The sequence below is a fragment of the Sander lucioperca genome, chromosome 2 (genome assembly GCF_008315115.2).
Source record: "Sander lucioperca isolate FBNREF2018 chromosome 2, SLUC_FBN_1.2, whole genome shotgun sequence".
Lineage (NCBI taxonomy): Eukaryota > Metazoa > Chordata > Actinopteri > Perciformes > Percidae > Sander > Sander lucioperca.
This window is the reverse complement of record NC_050174.1, coordinates 14,375,904-14,397,108: the sequence shown is the minus strand read 5'-3', so window position 1 is coordinate 14,397,108 and position 21,205 is coordinate 14,375,904. Positions and strand designations below refer to the sequence as shown.

The window sequence follows — 21,205 nt, the reverse complement described above, 5'->3', positions numbered from 1 at the left end:
CATGGCTGCAACACAACAAGCACCTGGCCGCTACAAAAACCAAAACTTGCGCATGTTAAATTTGGAACCCATGATCAGATTTGAAACCAAATCCTCCAAACGATTCCAATAAAGAAACCATTCCACTGGAATCGTAATTTTTGAAACGATTCCAAGTAGGAATCGGTTCTCGATGCCCAACCCTATTGTGAACACTGTCAGTTTTTATTGTGTCTCTTTGTGAAACTTGTGTGTGAATTTATCTATTCTGTGTCATTTTTCCATAATGTATTTTTATTGTATGAAACCGAGGCTCAGCTGACTAGAATTTTCTTAAGTAATCCCGACTCAAAGAATGAAACTTGTCATAAACCTGCAAACTATGCTCTGTCACTTCCTTGAAAATTATTAAACATTTTCTACTGACTTTTACTCTGACTATTTACTGTTTTCCTGGTTATAATAAAGTTAAGAATGCACACATAAACAACAGGTGGAGTAACATAGAGTGACAAGTAGTGACTACCTGTTATTGGAAGACTTTTATTTCAAAGTTCAGTTATAAAAATGCCCTTCCAGGCTTCTCTGTAGGAAGAAAGATGCTTTTTAAAACGTTGAGTTGACTCGTGTGTCAGGGATTACATCAGCACGCCAGGATGTAATCAAGCATCCGTGTTACAACCATTCCAAGCCGTTCTGAATGAACATGAGAGAAGTGGTGAAATTACAATAACTGGGAAAAAAAATATTAAAGCACAAATTCATTTTTGCTTATTTTGCCTGTAAGCCCAGGCGATAACCCTCAGTTCCCTGAGTTAGTAACAAAGAATATCCCAATGGAGGTGACCGCTATCAAAAATAACCTTAAACTACTACTGGATTTGTCTAAAGGGGTGATATTCTCTAGAAAATTCATAATGCTATCGTGCAAGCACTAGTGGTTGATCAAAGTATAATTTGAATTTTATTTGTGCAATCTACTACAGCAGCATGGCAACCAATACAAATATGTTGTAATTCTAGAAATTGTAATTTATTACGAATTAAAACCGCAAGTGTGTTAGTGAGTCTGTTAAAGCCGCATTCACGGTTCTTCTGCAGTTTGTTTTTGGCAGATTTAAACTTTGTTTGCTGATGCATCTAGACTGAAAACTCTGTTTAGGGACTTATTTTTAACTCCTATTATAGTAAATTATAGCATGCAGATCTAAGGCATGTATGCGAGCATACAACCAAAGCTGTTATTTAAAACTTAGAAAAATTCAGTTGAAATTGTATGTTCTTATTTTGTTACAGTGCATTCAGGATTATATCTATATACAATGTTATTTGTACAAAAAAAATGCCAATGCCCATCCCTGGCATCTTATAAACAAAGTGTACAAGTAGATACATCTTGCAGCAGCACAGAGGCAGAATCCAAAATTGCTTTGTTTGTGAAGCGTTACAACATGTCATAAAGACCTGCCAACACAGCGATTCTATGTATTTAGAACGTGTATGGCTCCGTTTGTCACATTAGAGTGTCTCTCAGGAACAAAAGCAAGTTTCAGTATCGTCCTCAGGAAAGTGTGTCTCCAACAGATACGCTCCTGTCCCCAGAGTGTGTGTGTGTGTGTGTGTGTGTGTGTGTCCGTCCAGACCGGGATAGCTGCTCAGTGTCTCAGCACCATATACAAGTGTCCATATTGAGGTGTCTAGTGGACTTTGGGTCTGTCCTTCAGATGTGAAGTCATTGAGAGCCTTTGTCAATCAGCCAGGAAATGTCTCCAGTCCTGTAAACCCCCCAAAAACATCTGTGAGACAAGCATCCACACGTACATGTTTATCAAGTCTATTGCTACCTACACATGGTCAATATGAGTGAAATGGAAAATAGAAAAAGCTCATATTTGTCCGTACTTGCCAAGCCGTGCTAACATCCTTCAAATATTGAGTTTGCATTATTAGAAATGAAAGACAGGAGGGACACTACAGTCAAATTAGACCAAAAACACAGTGACAAAACAGGCAGAAATGTATGCTATAACAATAAGTACAGCAACATGATATCAGTGTGTGTCACTTTAGGTTACAGGTCCAGTTTGCTAATAATATACAAATTTAATAATGAAGGAACAGATATCTAAATAACTTTGAAATATGTCATGTCATACTAATTATATGGGAAATTAATTGATTACAATTATTTCCTAGTGCAACCTCGATTCTTTTAGTCAGTGCACAGCGAGTCTGCTGAACAAGCAATTCATTTTCACATACACTTCATTTTAATCCTCCCTCCCAATTTAGCATTTATAACACATAAATTAGTGGGTATCTAATATACAGTTTTAGAACTTTGTCTATACTATTGCCTACTCTTTTCCCTATAATAAGTACTAAATTACATTGGTTTTTTTTCCAGGGAACATCCGCAGAAATCATTACGAAATTACGTAACCAACGTAACCAGCCATAGTCTTATAATACCTTCCATGTGATTAAAGTCACAAGCTCCACAACTCTGTGTGTTTTCAGTCAGAGTGATAACATGTGTCATGTTTTTCTTCAGAGTAAGATCTGAGAAACGTAAAGAACATAACAGCTATTGTAACCAGGACCAGATTTAAGTCTTTGAAGGAGACTTACTCCACATCTCGTTTCTTAATCGTCTTTCCAGATCCTAAGACCTCTGCCACTCGGGATACAATGGGATCATAGTTCATGCTGGCAACAGCAACCACCTCCTCACTCCTATGGGTGGACCAGAGGAGGAAACAATCAGAAACTAGATGGGGAGTCACAATTCAAGACTAAAATAAATACAGAGTGAAGATAACACAAGTTAAAACCAAATATTCATCTTCAGTACATCTACATTTTTCATTTATTTAAGATTGTAAAAAAATAAAACCCTACCTGGTGTAAAACGCCACGAATCTCAGTTCATCCAGATCTCCTTGTATTATGACATCATCAAATCCTTCACCATAACCTTCACAAATTAAAAAGTATACACATATATGTGTGTATTTGTCAACGACAGTCCAATTCAGGCTCTCAGTTTTAGGTCTTTATTCATATTTTCACAGCTAGATGGCAGTGGTGTCACCTCTGATCATTCTCTTACAGCATGTCTGCATCATAACAACATTCTTGAAAATAGACAGATATCTACCTGCATAGCGTATGGTCTTCCCAAACATGGCTGACCAGAAGTAAGGCACAGTTTGGATCTCAGCGGCTCTGCCCATCATGCTGAGAGCTGCCACCCTTCCTGTCAGTAAGGTTGAAAACAAGACACATTTACATGCTTGTCTTTCAGCACCTAAATCCTTATCACAGTCAATTATAACTATATATATATATATATATATATATATATATATATATATATATATATATATATATATATATATATATATTAGATATGCAGTAGAAATGCAGTCAGGATAACACACTCACCGTGTACATGAGCCATTTGCCAGTGAGGGATGTTCACCTTCTTGTTGTTGCGTGGTGGGAAAGGAAACACCACCACATCTCCTCCAGCAAAGACCCCTTCAGCACTTGTTTGCATCATCTGAGAGAAATTAAAGGTGTTAATTAACAACATGGGTCAAAACACTCCCTAAGGCTTCAGTCCTTTGCAAGATACCTTGTTGACAGTGATGAAGCCCTTGGAGTCCATGTGGATGCCGCTCTGTTTCAGGAAGCCCGTTGCAGGAATACTTCCTGAGAGACATAAGAGAAAACAGATTAAATATGGAGCTGCTACAGTTTATCAAAAGGGAGTCTCATCCTCTCATCCCTTATCACTGCAGATTATGAGGACAGATTTTTAAAGAAGGTACATTTTGCATCATCGTTGACATCACCTGCTCCGATGACACACGCGTCTGCCCGCAGAACTTTCCCACTCTTTAGTACCACCTCCTTTAGCTGTGTAAACAGGAAAAACAAAATGTCCAGGCCATGTACTAAATATGAATAATGTAAACAGCTTTGGCACTTCTATTCAGAGATTACTCTTACAACCTCTAAAAACCTTTTTCTCACCCCCTCTTACTTTGAGTGACGGAGTCCTACATACTGTGAACACAATACATACACAGTACACAATTTTCCGTCAAAATTAGAGTGGTTAATTCTTAATTTGCTGCTCACTATAGCGTAAACTAGCGAGTATCTAGTGCATGATATAGTAATAGGGAGGGATTTCAAACAACCTCAGAGTTTTAAAGCATTTGAATAAAAATCTTGGAATAATTTGAGAGTTGACACACACCAAATAGTTTTTATTTTGGTTAATATTGGTTTGTTTCTTTTCCGACTCATTTTCATCATGGATTAAAGGTTCAGTTGGTAACTTTTATGAAAAAAATACTTTTTTTGTCATATTTGCTAAAACTGTCACTATATCCTGACAGTAGCACATGAGACAGATAATCTGTGAAAAAAAACATGTTTCTCTGCCTCCTCCTGGTGTTCCTAATGGCATCTGCAAGATTCCACCGTGTCTGAAGGAAAAAAACAATCAGAGCCGAGGAGTCCATAACGCAGTGTCAAAATGTTTTCAGAAACATATTCTAGTGTACTGTACTTTGTAGGTTTGCACTGGTCACCAGCTAAACAGTGATTGCTTGTTTTCCTTTGGCTGCGTTGGAATTTTGCAAATGCCATTAGGAGCACCAGGAGAAGGCAGAGGAACATCATTTTTCCACAGATTACCTGTCTCATGTGCTACTGTCAGGATATAGTGACAGTTTCAGCATATATGACAAAAAAAGTTGTTTTTAAAAAGGTTACCAGCTGCAGCTTTAAACAAGCGAGGGCAGTGCTGCTGAGCATCATGTCATGCTGTTTCTCTCACTTTCTGAATACCTGTCCATGATGGCCAATCATCTCTGCCACCTCGTTCAGCATGTAGAACTTCACCCTGTTTACCTCAAACAGCTGCCGAAGACAAAACACAACACAAACACAGTTACCATGTGGTCTTGCTGGGGTATTTCCCAGAAAAATTGATGATTTGCATTTTAAGTAGTGGCATTTTTTTTCATTTCCCGAGAGACTAACGATGATAGTATTCTGGAGGTGCTTCATGTTGTACCATGACTGTGTCCCTACCTTCATTATGGCTTTCCCTACTTTCTCTCCGAGAGCTTTTTTAAAGGGGACTGTCTCGATCCCAATGACAGAGACAGAGTGGGCCTTGTCAGTTAGAGCTGCAGCCACCTCCATACCTGCCAACACAATAACAGGATACAGTTCATATGTGTAGTAATTAATGCATGATGATACAGACAAAAACAAGAGAAAAAATTAATAAATGAATGGAATAATTTAGATATCTCTTTTCATATTCTCTTTCATCACTTCATAAATCAGAAAATACTGTCAACAGCCATATTTTTAGAAATAAAATGTTCTATAAATCCAGCTATGAATGATATATGAACAAACCCCTCTGTATAAACCTTCAGAATATAAATGGGAATAGAACTGGATGCACGTAAGTGCTACTGAAGTGGAGATTTCTAGCTCAGAGTATGATAAAAAAAAAACTCATTTTGAGAAAAGGGCATTTAAAGTATGTATTGTAAAATTACATACATTTTTATTGGAAACCACTATTTACTATTTTATCTAAAAAAAAAGAAGAAAGATTAGACTAGATTAGAAAGAAAGATATTACTTTTAATGTGGCTCTTTGGACAATTCTTAAGTGTAATTTTTCAAGGTTTCATAAATACGAGCCCAAATCTCATTGTGACATTACTTTCTGGTGTTTTATCCCCTTAATGTCACTCCTCTTAATCCGCACAAATGAGAAGAATGTGTTTATAAATGTGTCTTTTTCTCACCAACAAATGATGTTCCCACAATCACAGCGTTTTTGTTGTTTGCCAGCCGTGCTATGCTGTTAGCGTCCTCGGGCGTCCTGAGGTGAAACACGTTCCTGACGTCCTTGCCTTTGTAGATCATTGGTTTGGGTCTTTCAAGCAAGAAGTGGAAGCAATCAGATGTCAGTTTAATCATTCATCTCAGCTGCTTAATTATCGTACAACGTTTTTGTCCTTACTTGCTTCCTGTAGCAATAAAGAGTTTCCTGTACTCCATCCTCAAGCCATCTTCAAAGGTCACAGAACGTGTTTTCACATCTATCGCCACAGCCTAAAACACACATGGCAGGGTCATACAGGTTTATGCGTTGTGTGGAAATTCCCAAAGACTGATCTAGATCAATTAATTAATTGATTGATCTGATGTTACCGCCTCTCACCTCTTTCTCTGTGAGCAGTTCAATATCATGATCCTGCAGGAATTCCATGGAGCGCAATCTCAGCTGCTCTGCTGTGCTGTCTAAGGACTAAGGGTCAGCAAGTTAGTGCTGAGTACATCAAACAACAAAAATCCCTGAATCCAAAAGCAATCTCCAAAAGCTGGACAACTGTAAGCCAATTAATAATAATTATTTTTAAAGCTTTTCATGGCAATGGAAAGTCACATCAGTTTGGGTTCAGTTATGTCTGTTTACTTCTGCACAAGTCAAGGTTCTTTAAATCTCTGTTGCTGCGAAGTGTAGCTGTTCCTGTAAGAGCTCCTGTTTCAGCACCTCTGACCGAAGCAGCTCCTGTGCAGTCTGTTACATAACTTTCTTGGCAGATTTCAGTTCTGTCTCAGTGTATGTGTTCAGGGTCTGTGTACAAACCTTACTCAGTTTAGGCCTGTCATATGGAGGATGTCTGTCCATGGTGCACATGACGATGCGGTCAGTGAAGCCCTCTTGCCTCAGTGTCTCTGCACACACCAGACCTGCTGGACCTGCAGGTCACAATAAACAAGGAAAATAATATTGGAAAAGAGACAGTGAAGGGAGATGCTGCTAATCAGAGAGTCAAATACAACTGGCATCTTGTTGTTCGAGGGACAGAAACCCACTGACCTGAGCCAATAATGAGAACATGGCTGAAGCCCATGCTGGAGTTAATAACTGCTGAGCATCGGGCCATGGGCTTGGACCTTTTCTGTGACTGAAGAGCCTGGAAATGTAAAAACAAATAAAAAGTAAAAAAGAAGATTAATCAGGTGGTTTGTTTATTTTCCTGCATAAATTCTCCACATTCTTCCTCTCGTTACCTGCTTGTTTGCACGAATGATCACCTTGTCCTTTTCAACTCTGACCTGGAGCAAACAGAGATGAGCGATATGTACACTTTTTGATGGTGCTTAGAGACATGATAAAGCAGGGAATGTGTTAAGAGACAGCACCAGCGGGGAAGGTCACCTGGAAGGTAGGCAGGCTATCCAGCCCGGGGAAGTCCTCGAGGTCTCCTGTTGCAATGTTGAAGCACGCACCGTGCCACGGACAGCGCACGTGTCCTTTTGACAACACACCTGGAAGGACAGAAAATTACAAATCAAGTATATAATAATGTATATTATTAAGTTCGTTAAAAAAAAAAAATTATACCTGAAAAAATATATTACTCACCTTTGACCAGAGGTGCTCCGTAGTGTGGACACTTGTGGGCCATGGCGGAGAACTCCCCGTGTTCTTTGATCAACAAAGCTCTGCCACTTCCCAAGTCAACCTCTCGCATCCTGACACGCACGCACGCACGCGCACACACACACACACACACACACACACACACACACACACACACACACACACACACACACACACACACACACACGCAAATTCACTGAATTATGATTAAATCCTTTCGAGGAAACAAAGTCGACAGGTGAAAAACAACCTGGAAGAAAAATGTCATGCATCAGAACTACATCTACAACTTACCTTTATCTATTTAAGCTACACTCTGGTAGCAACAACAACATGAATTAAAGTAACAGTTCACACAAAAACACTTGAATGACAATCATGAAAGTAATTTGTGCATTAAAGACAAGACAATGTAACTTTTTACAGAAAGAATGACAAAATCTTCCTCGTTGAAAGTTGAATTTATTACCAATAAAACACACCTTTATTAAATCCAATACACTCAGTGGCTTTGCTGATACAGCCTATCTTGTTCTGGTATGACCAGTAGCTTATGGTGGCTAATGTTAGCAAACTTTACATAGCCAACATATACGCTGGTACAGATTTATCTCTGATGCATGAAAATATTTGTGTTTTTGTGTCCCTTTAGGATGTGACCTTATATCCTTCTGGTTTCTTGAGCTTCATTTCACTCTAATATGTTTTTCGCTTTAAATTAACATTTGTGTGGTGTACATCATAAGAGTACGCAACACCTTATTTACCTCAACATGTGTGTGTGCGTGAGTATGTGTGTTTTGGGTGAACAGAAAAAAAAAGTTGTGTTTTTCATTTTCTTACTGTCCGTTTTCCAGATCTTTAACATGACAGACGGAGGCCTCCACATAGTCCCGTGGTTTGTGGTAGAGGGGGAGCGGGGTGGAGTCATCATCAGAGCCGTGTCCCAGGGCCCCGTTAGGTCTGCTGTCAGCAAAGGGACTCGCTTTGCCATTAGGTGACAGCCCATCCACCTCTTTTTCTTTTTCCAGGAGAGAGAGTTCCACTTTAACTTCAACTGCACAACACAAACACATCTTACTCAGAAAACGTCTGAAACTGAATGACTGAACACTTGCATGTCAGCAATGATGCTGTGAAGCTTTCAAATTATTTAAGTAACATTGGCAGACTATCACCAGTGGATTGCACTATTATTCCTGTATACCTGTCCTCTGTTATTTTATTAATATTCTTCACCATTGCTTTGGAAAGTATTTTGCCTTTCAGCTAGGAGAGACTTTGGGACAAATTGAGTCTGACATCTCCACAACTGAAACAAATGAAAACAGGAAGCAGGTGAAAGGAGACGTGTGAGAGCAACCTTAGTAGTCTTCTTTTCTTTTCCTTTCTAGCTTCTAGCGAGTATAATTACAGCTATCATTCAATTGTTCAACATTCAATATAAATGCTGATTTTCTAATTGCTATTAAAATACACCACACTTTGTCTTCTAAGCAGCAGGACATCAGTCATGCAAAGCACCAAAATGTTCCTATGCAGAGCAGTGCTAAACATACTTTAAAGCTGTTGCTACTCATTCCATATTTACCAGAGTTATGGTGTGGAAGATCAGAATACATTTAGACAGGTAGCTCAACGTTTTGCCACTAATTTCTAAAACAAATCACACATTTATCAGTTACATCTAAATCTGTCTCAATCTAAATCAATTTACTAAGCTGCAAAATGTAGATTTTGAAAGGGTGACGATCACTTAAATAATGCGATTTCCATAAAAGAAACTGACAAAAAAACAAAACAAGTTTTTTGCTGCTTAACGAAAACAGGCTATAACTTAGTTGAGTAAATGTATTGTGGAGATATTCTGTTTTCTTTCAGGACATCTGATGCGCTGCTGTTGGGTTTATATTTCTGAACATTAAGAAATGGTTGTGTAACTCCTTTTTCATTGCAGCAGGCTTTATCTGTTCGGCTGGAAAAATGTGCTGATCATCCGGTTCTTACACAGTAATCTGGCTGGAATTTTCTCCTGCTGAGCAAGTCTTAATTAAAATCAATGGAAAATCATAATAGAGAGAGCAATTGCAGGAGAAAAGAAAGAGAGAGATTTCCACAGCTGAAGAGAATCTCTAGATGCTGCTGAATATCTGCTGCTAAATGGGACCTCACCACACTGATGCTTCATTTGATCCGTGCTAAAATGTTATCTGGTGTGGAACCAAATGTGTACCAAAATATTTTCTGAAATGCTTTTATTTGTAAATGTAGTGTTTAGAGCTTTAATAAGGACATGTTATTAAGCTGTGAGTGAGCACAGGGTGTTTAGATGTATAATATCACAGTATAATTTTTCTGTATTTCTTCACATTCTTATGCAAATGAGGAGAACGATGAGCCATGTCTACAAGTTCTCTCTCCCTCGAACACCCTGTCAGGGAGCCAAATTGCTAACCCTAACCTTAGATTTACTGTATGTTCAGTGGGAGATAAGATTAATACTACTATTACTTCTATTCATACACACGTTTTTATTTCAATTTTAGGTCTTTTATATTCTTTCTGGAAAGTTAAAAATATTAATATTATCTTTGATCAATGTAATTCTTTGATTGATTTGAACCTATAAGTGACTTCATCCCTGGACTAGGACTTTTATGTTTTAGATGCTGGAGAAACGTTTTTAGCTGGATAGTTCATTCATTCACAAACTCAGTTCCAGTACTGAGCAGTAAATCTCTCTCCTCAGATACCTGTAGATAGTAAACATTATCACCACGGACCCAGAACTCTGCTTTATTTTGATACTTTGATGGCGAGGATATTCATATTAAACATATGTCTAAGCTGAATGTTATGAGACTTAAAATATAGGCCTACTATAAAACTGAAGTAAGACTTGGTTAACTTTTAACATAGATACCATTAAAGTATCAGTGATCAGAAGAATTATAAAGCACTGAGCTGCTCTGCTGTGTCCTCATTTTCACCTTTGTCCACTTAATGTATTTGTGTTATTCTGATGTGTGTACATTTTTTCTTTTGAGCTGCTGTAGCACAGGAATTTCCCCAGTGCTGGATTAATAAAGTCTATTTTATCTTATCTTATCTGATATCAATGTACTTTTATGTTTTGATGTATTCACAATATATGCTGCAGCTGGGTTAAGGCGGAAGGATTGTATCAATACTGTTAGACCCAATCAATATCTTTCTGTTTCATACTGATTCCTAAGTTTCTCAAGATAATTAGATCATGTCGGTCTTTGTTCCAAATGGTCAAGGGGGCAGCCCTGCTTTTATCACACGGCAGGAAGAAACCTTTTGCTTATCTGTCTTGGAGCCAACCCCTGCTGTCGTGCTGACTAGATTAGACCGGGATATTTGTTTCTGTAAACGTCAAAGGAATGGACATCCACACGTTAGAACCTTTCATCTATGTCCGAGAGTAACATCAAACACGCATTATGTTAGAGGTATGCCCTCCTTATTTGGGCGACGAAGAAAATCAATGAGATGCACCCAACATGCCACCGTGCCATCGAAGGACCAATGGGAATGGTTCACATGGGGAAAAGGAACCACCCACATGTCCAGGAGAATACAGTGAACAAGCGGAGGGTTGTTAGGAACTGTAAAATGTGAATCCACAAGGGAGAAAATCTTTTCAGTCCGCTGCAGCGTAAAACTTGTTTGTCATGCCATTTTCTTATTAAATCCTTTTGTTAATCTTCATTGGACCAAGCCTCTCCTTTCTCAAAAATTCAAGAAAAACACTACAGTAGACACTGACTTTTTACAGTCAGCAGCCTCGGTTCCATCATTTGTATGCAGACAACTAGTCCCTCATCTTTCTCACTCCACCTCCACGTGATGCATTGAACAGATGATTTGATCTCAAAGCGTTGTGTCTCCATACACCTGAGTCAGAAGTACAGTGTGTTATTATCACCTGCAAGACCACAATAAAGCATGGTAGCTCCAAGCCATGCTAACGCTGATATGGATACACACACAGTGTCGTATTTTGATATTCATGTCTCAGTATGTAATCCTCTTGACCAAAGATGCCACAGAAAGCATTAAAATTCCTCCCACACACAAAACATGGTACAATGACAACGTACAACGATGCAAACTGATCAAACTCTAAATAAATCTTTTTTTTTTTTTTAAAGAAATACTGTGGAAACCTGTTTTCAGCTAGATTCACTGACATTAAAAAATGACTGATTGACTGAGTGTCTTCCCTGTATGAACAGTAAAGTATTTCAATGGATTCAATGTATTTGTCTATTATCACTGTATTATACCTATATTTTCCATGGACTGCCATTTTATGAAACCTTTATTTAAAATACATTAACAGCAGAAAATATTTGTAAGAGAAGCCACTTTTGCAAATTACACTAAACTCTAAGCATTCTCCATTTTTAAATACTCAGAATTTTACTTTACTCTACATTTCTTTAAATAAATAGAAACAATAATACTAATAATCCAGCTGCACACAACACAGCAAATTAGGGCTATAATTCAATATTATAATTGATTGACTTTTTAGTAGAATAATAATGTGATATTATGTTACCATGTTGTTGTTCTACAAATGTATGTTGTCCAAATAAAGAAAGAAGGAAGATTAACAAAATGAGTTTTTAAGTTTCATGCTATAAATACAAGGAGTTTGCTCTCACATCATGCAACAGTTTGTTGCTTTGAACGTCACTTTGATTATGGTATCTTATAAGTGATTTTGCTGACATTTTGTGAGAATTATTTCAACCATATTGCCCAGCCCTACTAGATATACTGAAAGCAAGTTAGTTATTTTGTCCTCCCTCTGTGGGTGTTAGGATCTGCAGCTTTCCCTTTGTTTTTGTGTCTCTGTGAGAGGCTGGGCGTGGCCAATCTGCTCCCACTCACCTGTTAGTTCAATCAACCACCTGCAAGCCCTCAGCACTGATTGCCATCTCCTCCTGCTGCAGTATTTCACCTCTGAGGTCTAAGGGCATTTTTACGTATTTTTTTAAATTCACCTTTTAGGGGAATTTGTATATAACTGATCCCCATGTGTTTCATATCAACATGTTCAGAACAAACCCAGCTTTCTGTAAATTGAGGCCCAAATTTGTTCCAGAGCGACGTATAAAGAGATAATTTGGCCCTAAAGCTGAAAAGTTGATGTTCGCTTTTTGAAATTTCTCAAATCTCCTGTGAAAACAAACCTAAACTCAATTGTTTTGGTGCTTGAAATGAATTTACAAAAGTATTGGGTTCACAAAAATAGTGTAATATATGAATCAAATAGTAAATAAAGTCCTCAGAGGGTTAAACCGGTCTCTCACTCCACTTCTCGTCGGTTCGTCATCGTACTTACAGTGGTATCTCGGCCTATCTTTAAACCTTTTTTTCCTGCTAGCTTGCATTTTTGCTCACTGCTTGTTTTTGTTACCCAGCTTGTCTGACCTGTTGCTCTGTTTTTGTCCTCTTCGGCCCTGCCACGCTCCACCTGCCCATTTGCCTCGTTCCTGTATATCTCAGCCTTCACTCAGATATCCTCCCAGACTGCCGACAATCTGCTTCTACGCCCAGCTTCCCCGTTGATCCCCATTTTTGCAATTCTCCTTTTTTTGTTAATAAACCATTTAAACCTGCCTTTCTCTGCCTAGTGGGTTCATTTCTGTTTTCAAGCGTAAGCTTAACAGTAGGTGAGACTACTCTAGAAACACCTGTTTTTCCTCACCTGCACTAGCTGTAATTGTGCTTGTTTGGTGTTCGTTTCCTTTCAAACTAAACCCATCTACCCCTTATTGAGATTTGGGGGAAAGAAATGTTGGTTACCTGGTTTGGGTTTGGAGAAGCATCCTCCCATGGTGGGCCTAGGCTTGAGTTAGACTCCCAGGGGGAGGGAGGGAGGGGGGGGGAGGTGCGGTCAGATCCTTGGGCTGGGCTGCTTGGTTGGGAGGTAACAATAACACAGAGCTGTGTGTAGAACCTGCAGGTACAGGCTGGCCATCGCACACGTCAGCTCCTCCACATAATCTGCACGGACAGAGGGAATGACATTGTCAAAACACACACACACACACACACACACACCAGACTGATCTGTGTATCGCTGGTTTACATGAGTCTGTTATGCTGTTTTCATGATATGAGTTTTTATAAGAAATAACAGGTTTTTTTTAAATGCTTTCAGTTTCTAATTTTAGTTTTTCATTTACAATTTTGTCTTTCAAATTGACAAAACATTTGGCACCCATTAGTATCTGGATTAGACTGCCAGATTATTTTCTGTGTGTGTGTGTGTCTATATAACATGTTAGTGCTTTAAAGGAAGCAATTGTGTTAATTAGGAACATTTCCACACACATTGTTACCTTTGTTCATGCATATTGCATGGGAAACCGTTAAATATTAACTACACTTCGACACCCATTAACTTTCTTGTCACACTGCGCTTTAAAGGGAAGAAGGGGCCCCTTGAGGTTCAAAATCCCCCTTGTTTTGTTACTACGTTGCCCTCGCATTTCTGCCAGCTCTGGTATTTCACCCACACATACAGTAGTTAGTTACTCAGAGCACTGGCTGCTATAATTCTGAGCAGACCCGGGATGGAAGGTGTATGGCTCAACATGGTGCAATCCATCACCAAATGATCCTTTTAAGGTACAACCAAAAGGACTGCTTGATATTCTGAGCACATCTTAATGTCCTTGACAGAAGAAAAAAAGTGTGCAGTGTTGAATGGAGCGCTGCTAAGAAAAAGTTCCTGAGAACAAATGAGAAATGGAAAGATCTCTGACTGGCCACAAAAACTTGTATGTATTTGTTTGCACTGCAGTGGGTGAAAGTAACTATGTACAGTCACTTAAGTACTGTACTTAAGTATAATTTTGAGGTACTTGTAATATTTTCAAAAGAAAGTATTGAACTTTTGACTTAACTACATTTATTTGACAGCTATAATTACTAGTGACTTTGCAGATTAAGATTGTTAGTAAAATGAAATAAAATAAATACAATTTCAATGCATTGTAAAAATTAAAATCAGTGATTCCCAACCCTTTTTGGCCTGTGACCTCTTAAAAAAAGCAATGAGTAGTTGAGACCTCTTGTGATATTTCAGATGTTTATGTTTGTTCCTCTTTCTTCTCATCATTAATCATCTGGATTTAACTGCCTGCCTGATTTTAAGTAGTTAACCTCAGCCAGCTACAACAGTAAAACTGATGCATCAGTACCAATAATCTTATAATGTTGTATATAATAATAAATTAGTCACACGGGCCATTCCTCTGCAGAACAAATAACTTTTTGTGCTGTTTGTACTTTTAGTTAAGTAAAGGATCTAAATACTACTTTCACAACTGTTAGTTTGAGACATATTTAGCTGAACATGTTTTTGCTGGAAGTAATGTAAAGTCAAAAAAATAAATTAAAGCCAATGATGATTTTTGGCTCTAATATCACATCAGATTTTCCAAATTGAGCATCTCCCACAACATCTCTTTTTGGTCAGTATTCCTGTGATATACATCCACATATATGTGCCAAGCACTAACATTTTCCTGCATTCAGTTAACAGGCAGGCTAGCACAGCAGAGCCTCTGATGTTGTGTTTCACTAAATACAGAGAGCAACACATCAAACCACTTCCCGAAGAGAGAAGGCTTCACTCTCACGTGTCAATTAATACATTTGATGAACAACAAATTGGAACCACAAAGAGCTGCCATCCTGGAGTTCCAGCAAACACCGAGATATTTTGTGAAAAACTAAAGTAGGTTAAGCAGATTTGGTCCTCCCAACATATGACGCAGATCCCGCTTTCTCGCTGTTGGGCCTGTCCCCAAGCAGTGCTTAATCCTGCCTGCAAACAAGCTGTCACTTTCACTCATTTCCCTACAAATGTAATACCTGTTACTGGAATGTTAGAGGGGAGAATTAGCGAAACGCAGCTCCTGGCTGGTGGCGAGCAGGTCGATCTATAAACTGACTGTGAGTGAAAAAAGCAGGAATGTTGAGCACTACATCCATCATCATTCAAAAAACAAAAAAAACTTATTCTACAACAGAAGAATATTGCTCTACAAAGATTGTCAAAAAGGGACATCATTCTTCACAAATCTCTAGAAAGAACTCATCTTGCAGCTGAAGACCTTTGCTCTGTAATGCAAAGATACAGCAAATGTCCCATATTCCTCCCAGCCAGTGACAAACCTGATCCACTAATAAATACTGGATTTGCAGCAGCAACTGAATAAAAGAAGAGCTGCTGCTTCAGTGGCTCATTCACCTCCAACAATCCAAATTGGTGGTCTCTGTTTTATTCACACACTTGCTTAGCAGGTATGTTAGCCTGTAGTTAACGATTAGAACTCTCTGATCCTCAGTTGATAAAGGACATTTTGACCACACCTCTTTCCCTCACTCAGTTTGCACGTTTTTCTTACGATTGCGTAAAAAAACTGTTGAGCAAAATTTCTCTCTCACCAGGCTCTTAGTGGTTATCTATTTGTTTACTGTCATCTTAAGGAAGCATTCAATCTAAGGGACAAATGGGTGGAATTGTGAGAATCTTTGAAATGCAATAAAGATCTTATTTCTGCATTTCTTATTTTGATCGTTCACAGTGGAAGGAGACACGCGTTTCAGTCCACGATTGAAGTTAGATTTGTGCACCTTCGTGAATGGAGTCACCAGCATGTGCCAACAAGCTTTTGATTAATTTCTATTTACTCCATTGTCTACATGTCTAACTATAAAAGAATGGATTGGATTACCACAATCCCCATTAAGAAGCTCTAGTACGTGACACAATCATACACTGTGAGCAAGTTCATTCACACCATTCTTGACCGAGTTTCTACGAATGTTTGTATTGTTTACTGTAGACAAATGCTAGTGGATATTGCCATGTTACAGGCAAGATCAGGAGAGCTGAAAACAGCTCCATAAGGTCCCATACAGTATGTAAAGGGTGTAAAAAAAATTGAAAAGGATGGAATATTTCTTAAGTCTGACCTACGTTTTAACAGAGGTCATATGGTTAAGCTTTTAATGGAATTCAAAACCAAACCTTTAGTGTTAGGTGCCACGTGGCTCTAGAAAACAAAGCTTATACCGTCATTCAGCATTGTTTACTGTGGCACTCAAAGGAGTTCACCGAGGTGAAAGATTTTGCATTACTTTATCCATTTTTTTCTTTAAAAAGTGGACCTTAACTTTACATTCTGTATATTATATTCTTCTGTAAACCTAAAGCTGGTTAACAAAAACTACCAACATCTATCAGGTCAATTTGCTGCTGCTTTGAGCGATAACCTGTCTATGATGTCATGGAAAACTAGAATTGTGGTTTACAGAGAGGTGTACACCCCCACAGAGGAGCTGTGCTCCCATATAATAAGTCTGCTATTGACCGGTTTCTCAGCATGTACACACACAAACAAACAAACAAACAAACCGACACACACACACACACACACACACACACACACACACACACACACACACACACACACACACGCCAATAGAAAGAAATAGAATGTGATATTTCATTTTCTCCCAGTTTTCTAAAGGGTTCAATCAATTTATTTGTCACATGACATCAAGGTACAATTATGTGCCAACTATTAAAAACGTAATCCCTGTACATGGTCTTATTTTACATGTGTGTAACAGAACTGTTAAAAATGTAAATCTACTCTGTGTTTCTGGTATTGTGTATTACTGCGCCACATTGTTCTCCAGGGAAGATCTGTTATCTGAAAGAGCAAACAACTTCCATACAAGTATGGGCACAAATGCAGCCAACATACGTCTGACTGTACACGGAGCATCGCATAAACACATCATATTGGGAACTAATAAAACAGAGCTATATTTCCCTGACTGTAAAAGGAATAAATACAGTAAACCTTACCAATGTGCTTGAAGCAGGTGCACTGAGATCCTGTCAAACTCCCTGGTGCTCAGCTTCCACTGCGGAGCACGGCAGCATAATAGCACAAGTCTCCTAACAATCCTGTCCCTCTCTGGGATTGGCTCCGTCCACTGGAGTATTCCCAGTATGTGCTTCCCTCCGTACAAATCCTCCGCTCTCCTCTTCTGCCTCTTGATGCAGCAAAGGCTCTAGAGTGTATGTGTGTGTGTGTGTGTGTGTGTGTGTGTGTGTGTGTGTGTGTGTGTGTGTGTGTGTGTGTGTGTGTGTGTGTGTGTGTGCTCAGCCCCTCGTAGAGCCCCCCTCCAGCAGCAGACTGAGCAGACCAGTCGTGGGAGTTGCTCTCTTTCTGTGGCCGAGCCTGCAAATGCAGCACAGAGGACCTTTGCCAGTGTCTCAGCTGTATGCAGTATTGATGGAGTTGCTGAGGGGATGCTAACACAGCATGAATTCTCACCGTACCCTGCTCTCTTCCTCCTCACCCCTCCTCTCTCTCTCTCAAACAGTCTCTGTCTCTCTGTCTCTCTGTCTCTCTGTCTCTCTGTGTGTCTCTCTCTCTCTCTCTCTCTCTCTCTCTCTCTCAGAAGCTGTTTGCTTTTCTGTCCAGACCCTTTCAGCCTCGCCTTCAGATTTCAAAGACCTGACTTGCCAGTTAAGCCTGATCAAAGACTTGCTTCCCTCCAGGTCTGACTGTCCACTTATCACTGCCTGCTTACTGTGCATGCATTGTGATGCATGTTGCAGTAGTATGAGCTATTGCTAAAAATTACCAGAGTGACATTTATTGTATTTATACTGCCCACGAGGAGACATATAAAACCAATCTCCAGACTGCTGCAGACTATAAAAACATTATAAGATCTTACAGTATGTGTGTGCTGCACTTCTTTCAGTGTGTGCTGCAGAGGGAGAAAGAGTTAAAGTGCAGTTGGTGCAGTAAATTCCAGTTTCAGTCAGGGGGGTTGGGTGGAGCAGGATTAAAAAGGTATACTGAGTCTTATAGAGCTCCCAAGATATTTCCATTCCTTATGCTCCCACTGTGGGAGGAACTGTGCCTCCCCTTTAAATCACTGCTGGGACAAGGTCATTCACCCGATAATTTCAGATTCATTTCTATGGAAATGATGGCAGCATAGACCCAGGATGATGTTTCGGATTCTAAATTAACAACCCTTATGTTGTTTTCTAATGTGTTTAAATGAAAAAAAGATAACTGGTTGTAATTGATATTTAATTACCATCAATTACCACCATTTAATTAATCATCAATCGATAATAACAATTGAGATTTATCAGATGGGATTTCTACTGGCCACATGGAGTGATTGTATTTCTACAGTGTGCTGACAGCTGACACGTGCACATGTGCTCCAGTGTCAGTATGTTTGTGTTACTCTCTACGTGTGTTCAAGCACATGTAAAAAATAATGGAAAGGAAGCCAGGGCAGGCGGCATGTACAACAAGAGGACTGAACAGGGTCTCACAGAAAGGCACTGATATATCACTCAGTTTAATTCAATTACACAAGGACTCTCTTCTGCAGGGGCCAGAGAGAACTGCAGCATCCAAAAACCCATATTAAGAGAGGCGAGAGTGTGAGTGAAATTAATTATTCATAGGCTAAAATATAAAATCATGGCCTGCCAAAACATTATTGTCAGCTGTTATTAGGGTAGATTCAACCTGACTGTAGATCTAAACAGAGTGTCATTTAAGCAAATTGGCATGTTATTCACAACACAGCTTCATTCAAACTGATCTCAGTAATTTATTCTGTACCATTTCATGATTTGTTGTGATGTCCAAGAAACTGACAAAACATGTCCAAATCACTTATAATTATCACAATGTACAACAGTATACCAAAGCCAAATAGTCTATTAAGGACTGGGAGCTGGCGGTGCCAAATTCCCCCTCCCTGAAACAAAATTTAACACAGAGGAGCTGCAGCACTGGAATGCAACTACTGTTAAACTATTCACTCCTGCTCCTGGGGCTGAAGAGAAGGTATTTAGTGTACTGTTAGCCTATATATCTTTATGTATATGTTCTAAGAACTTTTTTTTCCTACTAAGTTACTGTTATTTTTGCTATATTTTGGGTACTCATGACGTCTTGGGTGCCTTGTTATGTTTTAAAATGGGGGAGCAAACTGGGGATCTGGAGGGGGGTGGGGGGGGGATGTATTTTAACTATTTTACTTCTTAAGGACCCTAAAGTAACAGCCTAAAGAAACAGCCACCTGCAGTCTACATTAGATCCCAAAATAGTAAATAAATAATAATACAAAAACAATAACATATTTTATATTATTTTTTATAATAAATAATTAAATCAACAGGGCTAATGCAAAATATTAGCCATGTTACACTTTAAAAGTCCCATTTCCACAGCCAAATCACTGTCCCATCAGCGAGTTAACGTTAGGTGGGCTGTGTGGCAAGGTTAGCTAACTTCAACTTGCGCTGCAGGTAGGTGTGTGGCTCCGGCACAGATAGCTCATTAATAACTGAAGTGGTTTCCTTTTAAGGAAATAATTACAGAGATCTGGACCTCGGTGACCTCGTCACTGGCTATGGCATGCTTGAAATGTGCATATTTTAGGCAATGGTTAGGCTACTGATAACCATAATTTGCTGAGTATTTTTTAATTTTTCTTTTTACAAACTCACAAGTGTGACATGTTCAAGGGGTGACACTTGGCAGTGGTTTGAGACATTTATGTAAAAAAAAAAAAAAAAAAAAAGCTATCAAAGATTGAAATGTGTCGTATTGCAATTTTATGACGGTCCCTAACTACATAGTGACGTTGGATAGACATTGTCATTTTTGGTGATTTTAAGCTGATCAAAACTGTGAAACGTCTGCCTAAATAAGCTCTCCAACATATCCTAAAACTGGGGGAAATCGACGCATTGACGCGGAGCTATTGAAGGTAACAGCCTCGAAAACCAGCAATGGTCAAACATTAAACTAACTTCACCCCTTTACTATGTTCTATTTTCAGTCCATGATCGCAGTTAAGCTAAATGGCATGTTTCTTACCTTTGTAAACAGTCTCAGCGGACTCGTGGGGATTGACAGACTGTGATTGACAGCCAAAGCATGCTGTGGCAAGCGATCATCAGTGACGGGTTAGACTGAACCAACTCAAAGGGTGGTCTAAAAATGTGTTTTTTTTTTTGTTTTTTTTTTATTAGTCACTGTTTTTTGTTAGTTGCTGCAAATAGTGATTATTGATGTAGGCTGCTTAAATATAACCACCTGATTGCAGGGACTGATGATAAGCTTATTTTTTTTAAAGACAAAAAATGGGATGCAGCAAAACTATAACTTTGCTCCCCCTAATTAAATAATAGGGATGCATTTGCTCCACTTGCTCCATTGCTCAGGTGCCTATTCATCACTTAAAAGCTACAGTGACGAAAGTTTAACCAGATTTTACTCTTCAAACGTACCTCTAAAATCAAAATCAACAGAAAGAAATCATTACAAATGCTACTCTAAATCACAAGTACATGTTCACATATATGTATGTAATGTAGGCTAATCATATAGGCCACCGGTGTACATAAAAGAGTTAGTAGGCCTATATGCAGCCTATATGTGCAAAAACTATAGTTTTCTCACTTGAAGCCTGTTTTTCGAGCATTACTGATATACTACAGTCTGGAGTGTCAGATCTCCTTCAATTAAAAGTCAATCAATTTGGGAGTCAGTGGCCTGATAATCAGACTTAACTGGTCTGAAATACATTAACATGGCACCACAGCTAGTT

The 21,205-nt window shown here is 38.9% G+C and overlaps 1 protein-coding gene across 4 annotated transcripts; it reads right to left on the bottom strand.

The window, feature by feature from the left end:
- Nucleotides 1-502: 502 nt before the first annotated feature.
- LOC116056781 (apoptosis-inducing factor 3) lies at nucleotides 503-20,860 on the bottom strand. Of its 4 annotated transcripts, XM_031309114.2 has the most exons (22): nucleotides 20,473-20,859; nucleotides 17,409-17,787; nucleotides 13,322-13,522; nucleotides 8,321-8,534; nucleotides 7,460-7,569; nucleotides 7,253-7,362; nucleotides 7,105-7,149; nucleotides 6,911-7,007; nucleotides 6,677-6,789; nucleotides 6,248-6,334; nucleotides 6,047-6,138; nucleotides 5,829-5,959; nucleotides 5,092-5,207; nucleotides 4,846-4,917; nucleotides 3,840-3,903; nucleotides 3,620-3,696; nucleotides 3,427-3,544; nucleotides 3,140-3,238; nucleotides 2,881-2,956; nucleotides 2,611-2,715; nucleotides 1,882-1,902; nucleotides 503-1,754 (listed from the first exon to the last, which is right to left on the bottom strand). In XM_031309114.2, the coding sequence occupies exons 3-22, from the start codon at nucleotides 13,350-13,352 to the stop codon at nucleotides 1,712-1,714; spliced, it is 1,821 nt and encodes a 606-aa protein (XP_031164974.1). In that variant the 5' UTR covers nucleotides 13,353-13,522; nucleotides 17,409-17,787; nucleotides 20,473-20,859; the 3' UTR covers nucleotides 503-1,711. The 4 variants fall into 4 exon arrangements, with proteins under 4 accessions (XP_031164974.1, XP_031164975.1, XP_031164977.1 ...); XM_031309115.2 differs by lacking the exon at nucleotides 17,409-17,787 and having other exon boundaries at nucleotides 20,473-20,860; XM_031309117.2 differs by lacking the exon at nucleotides 20,473-20,859 and having other exon boundaries at nucleotides 8,321-8,498; nucleotides 17,409-17,887.
- Nucleotides 20,861-21,205: the final 345 nt, after the last annotated feature.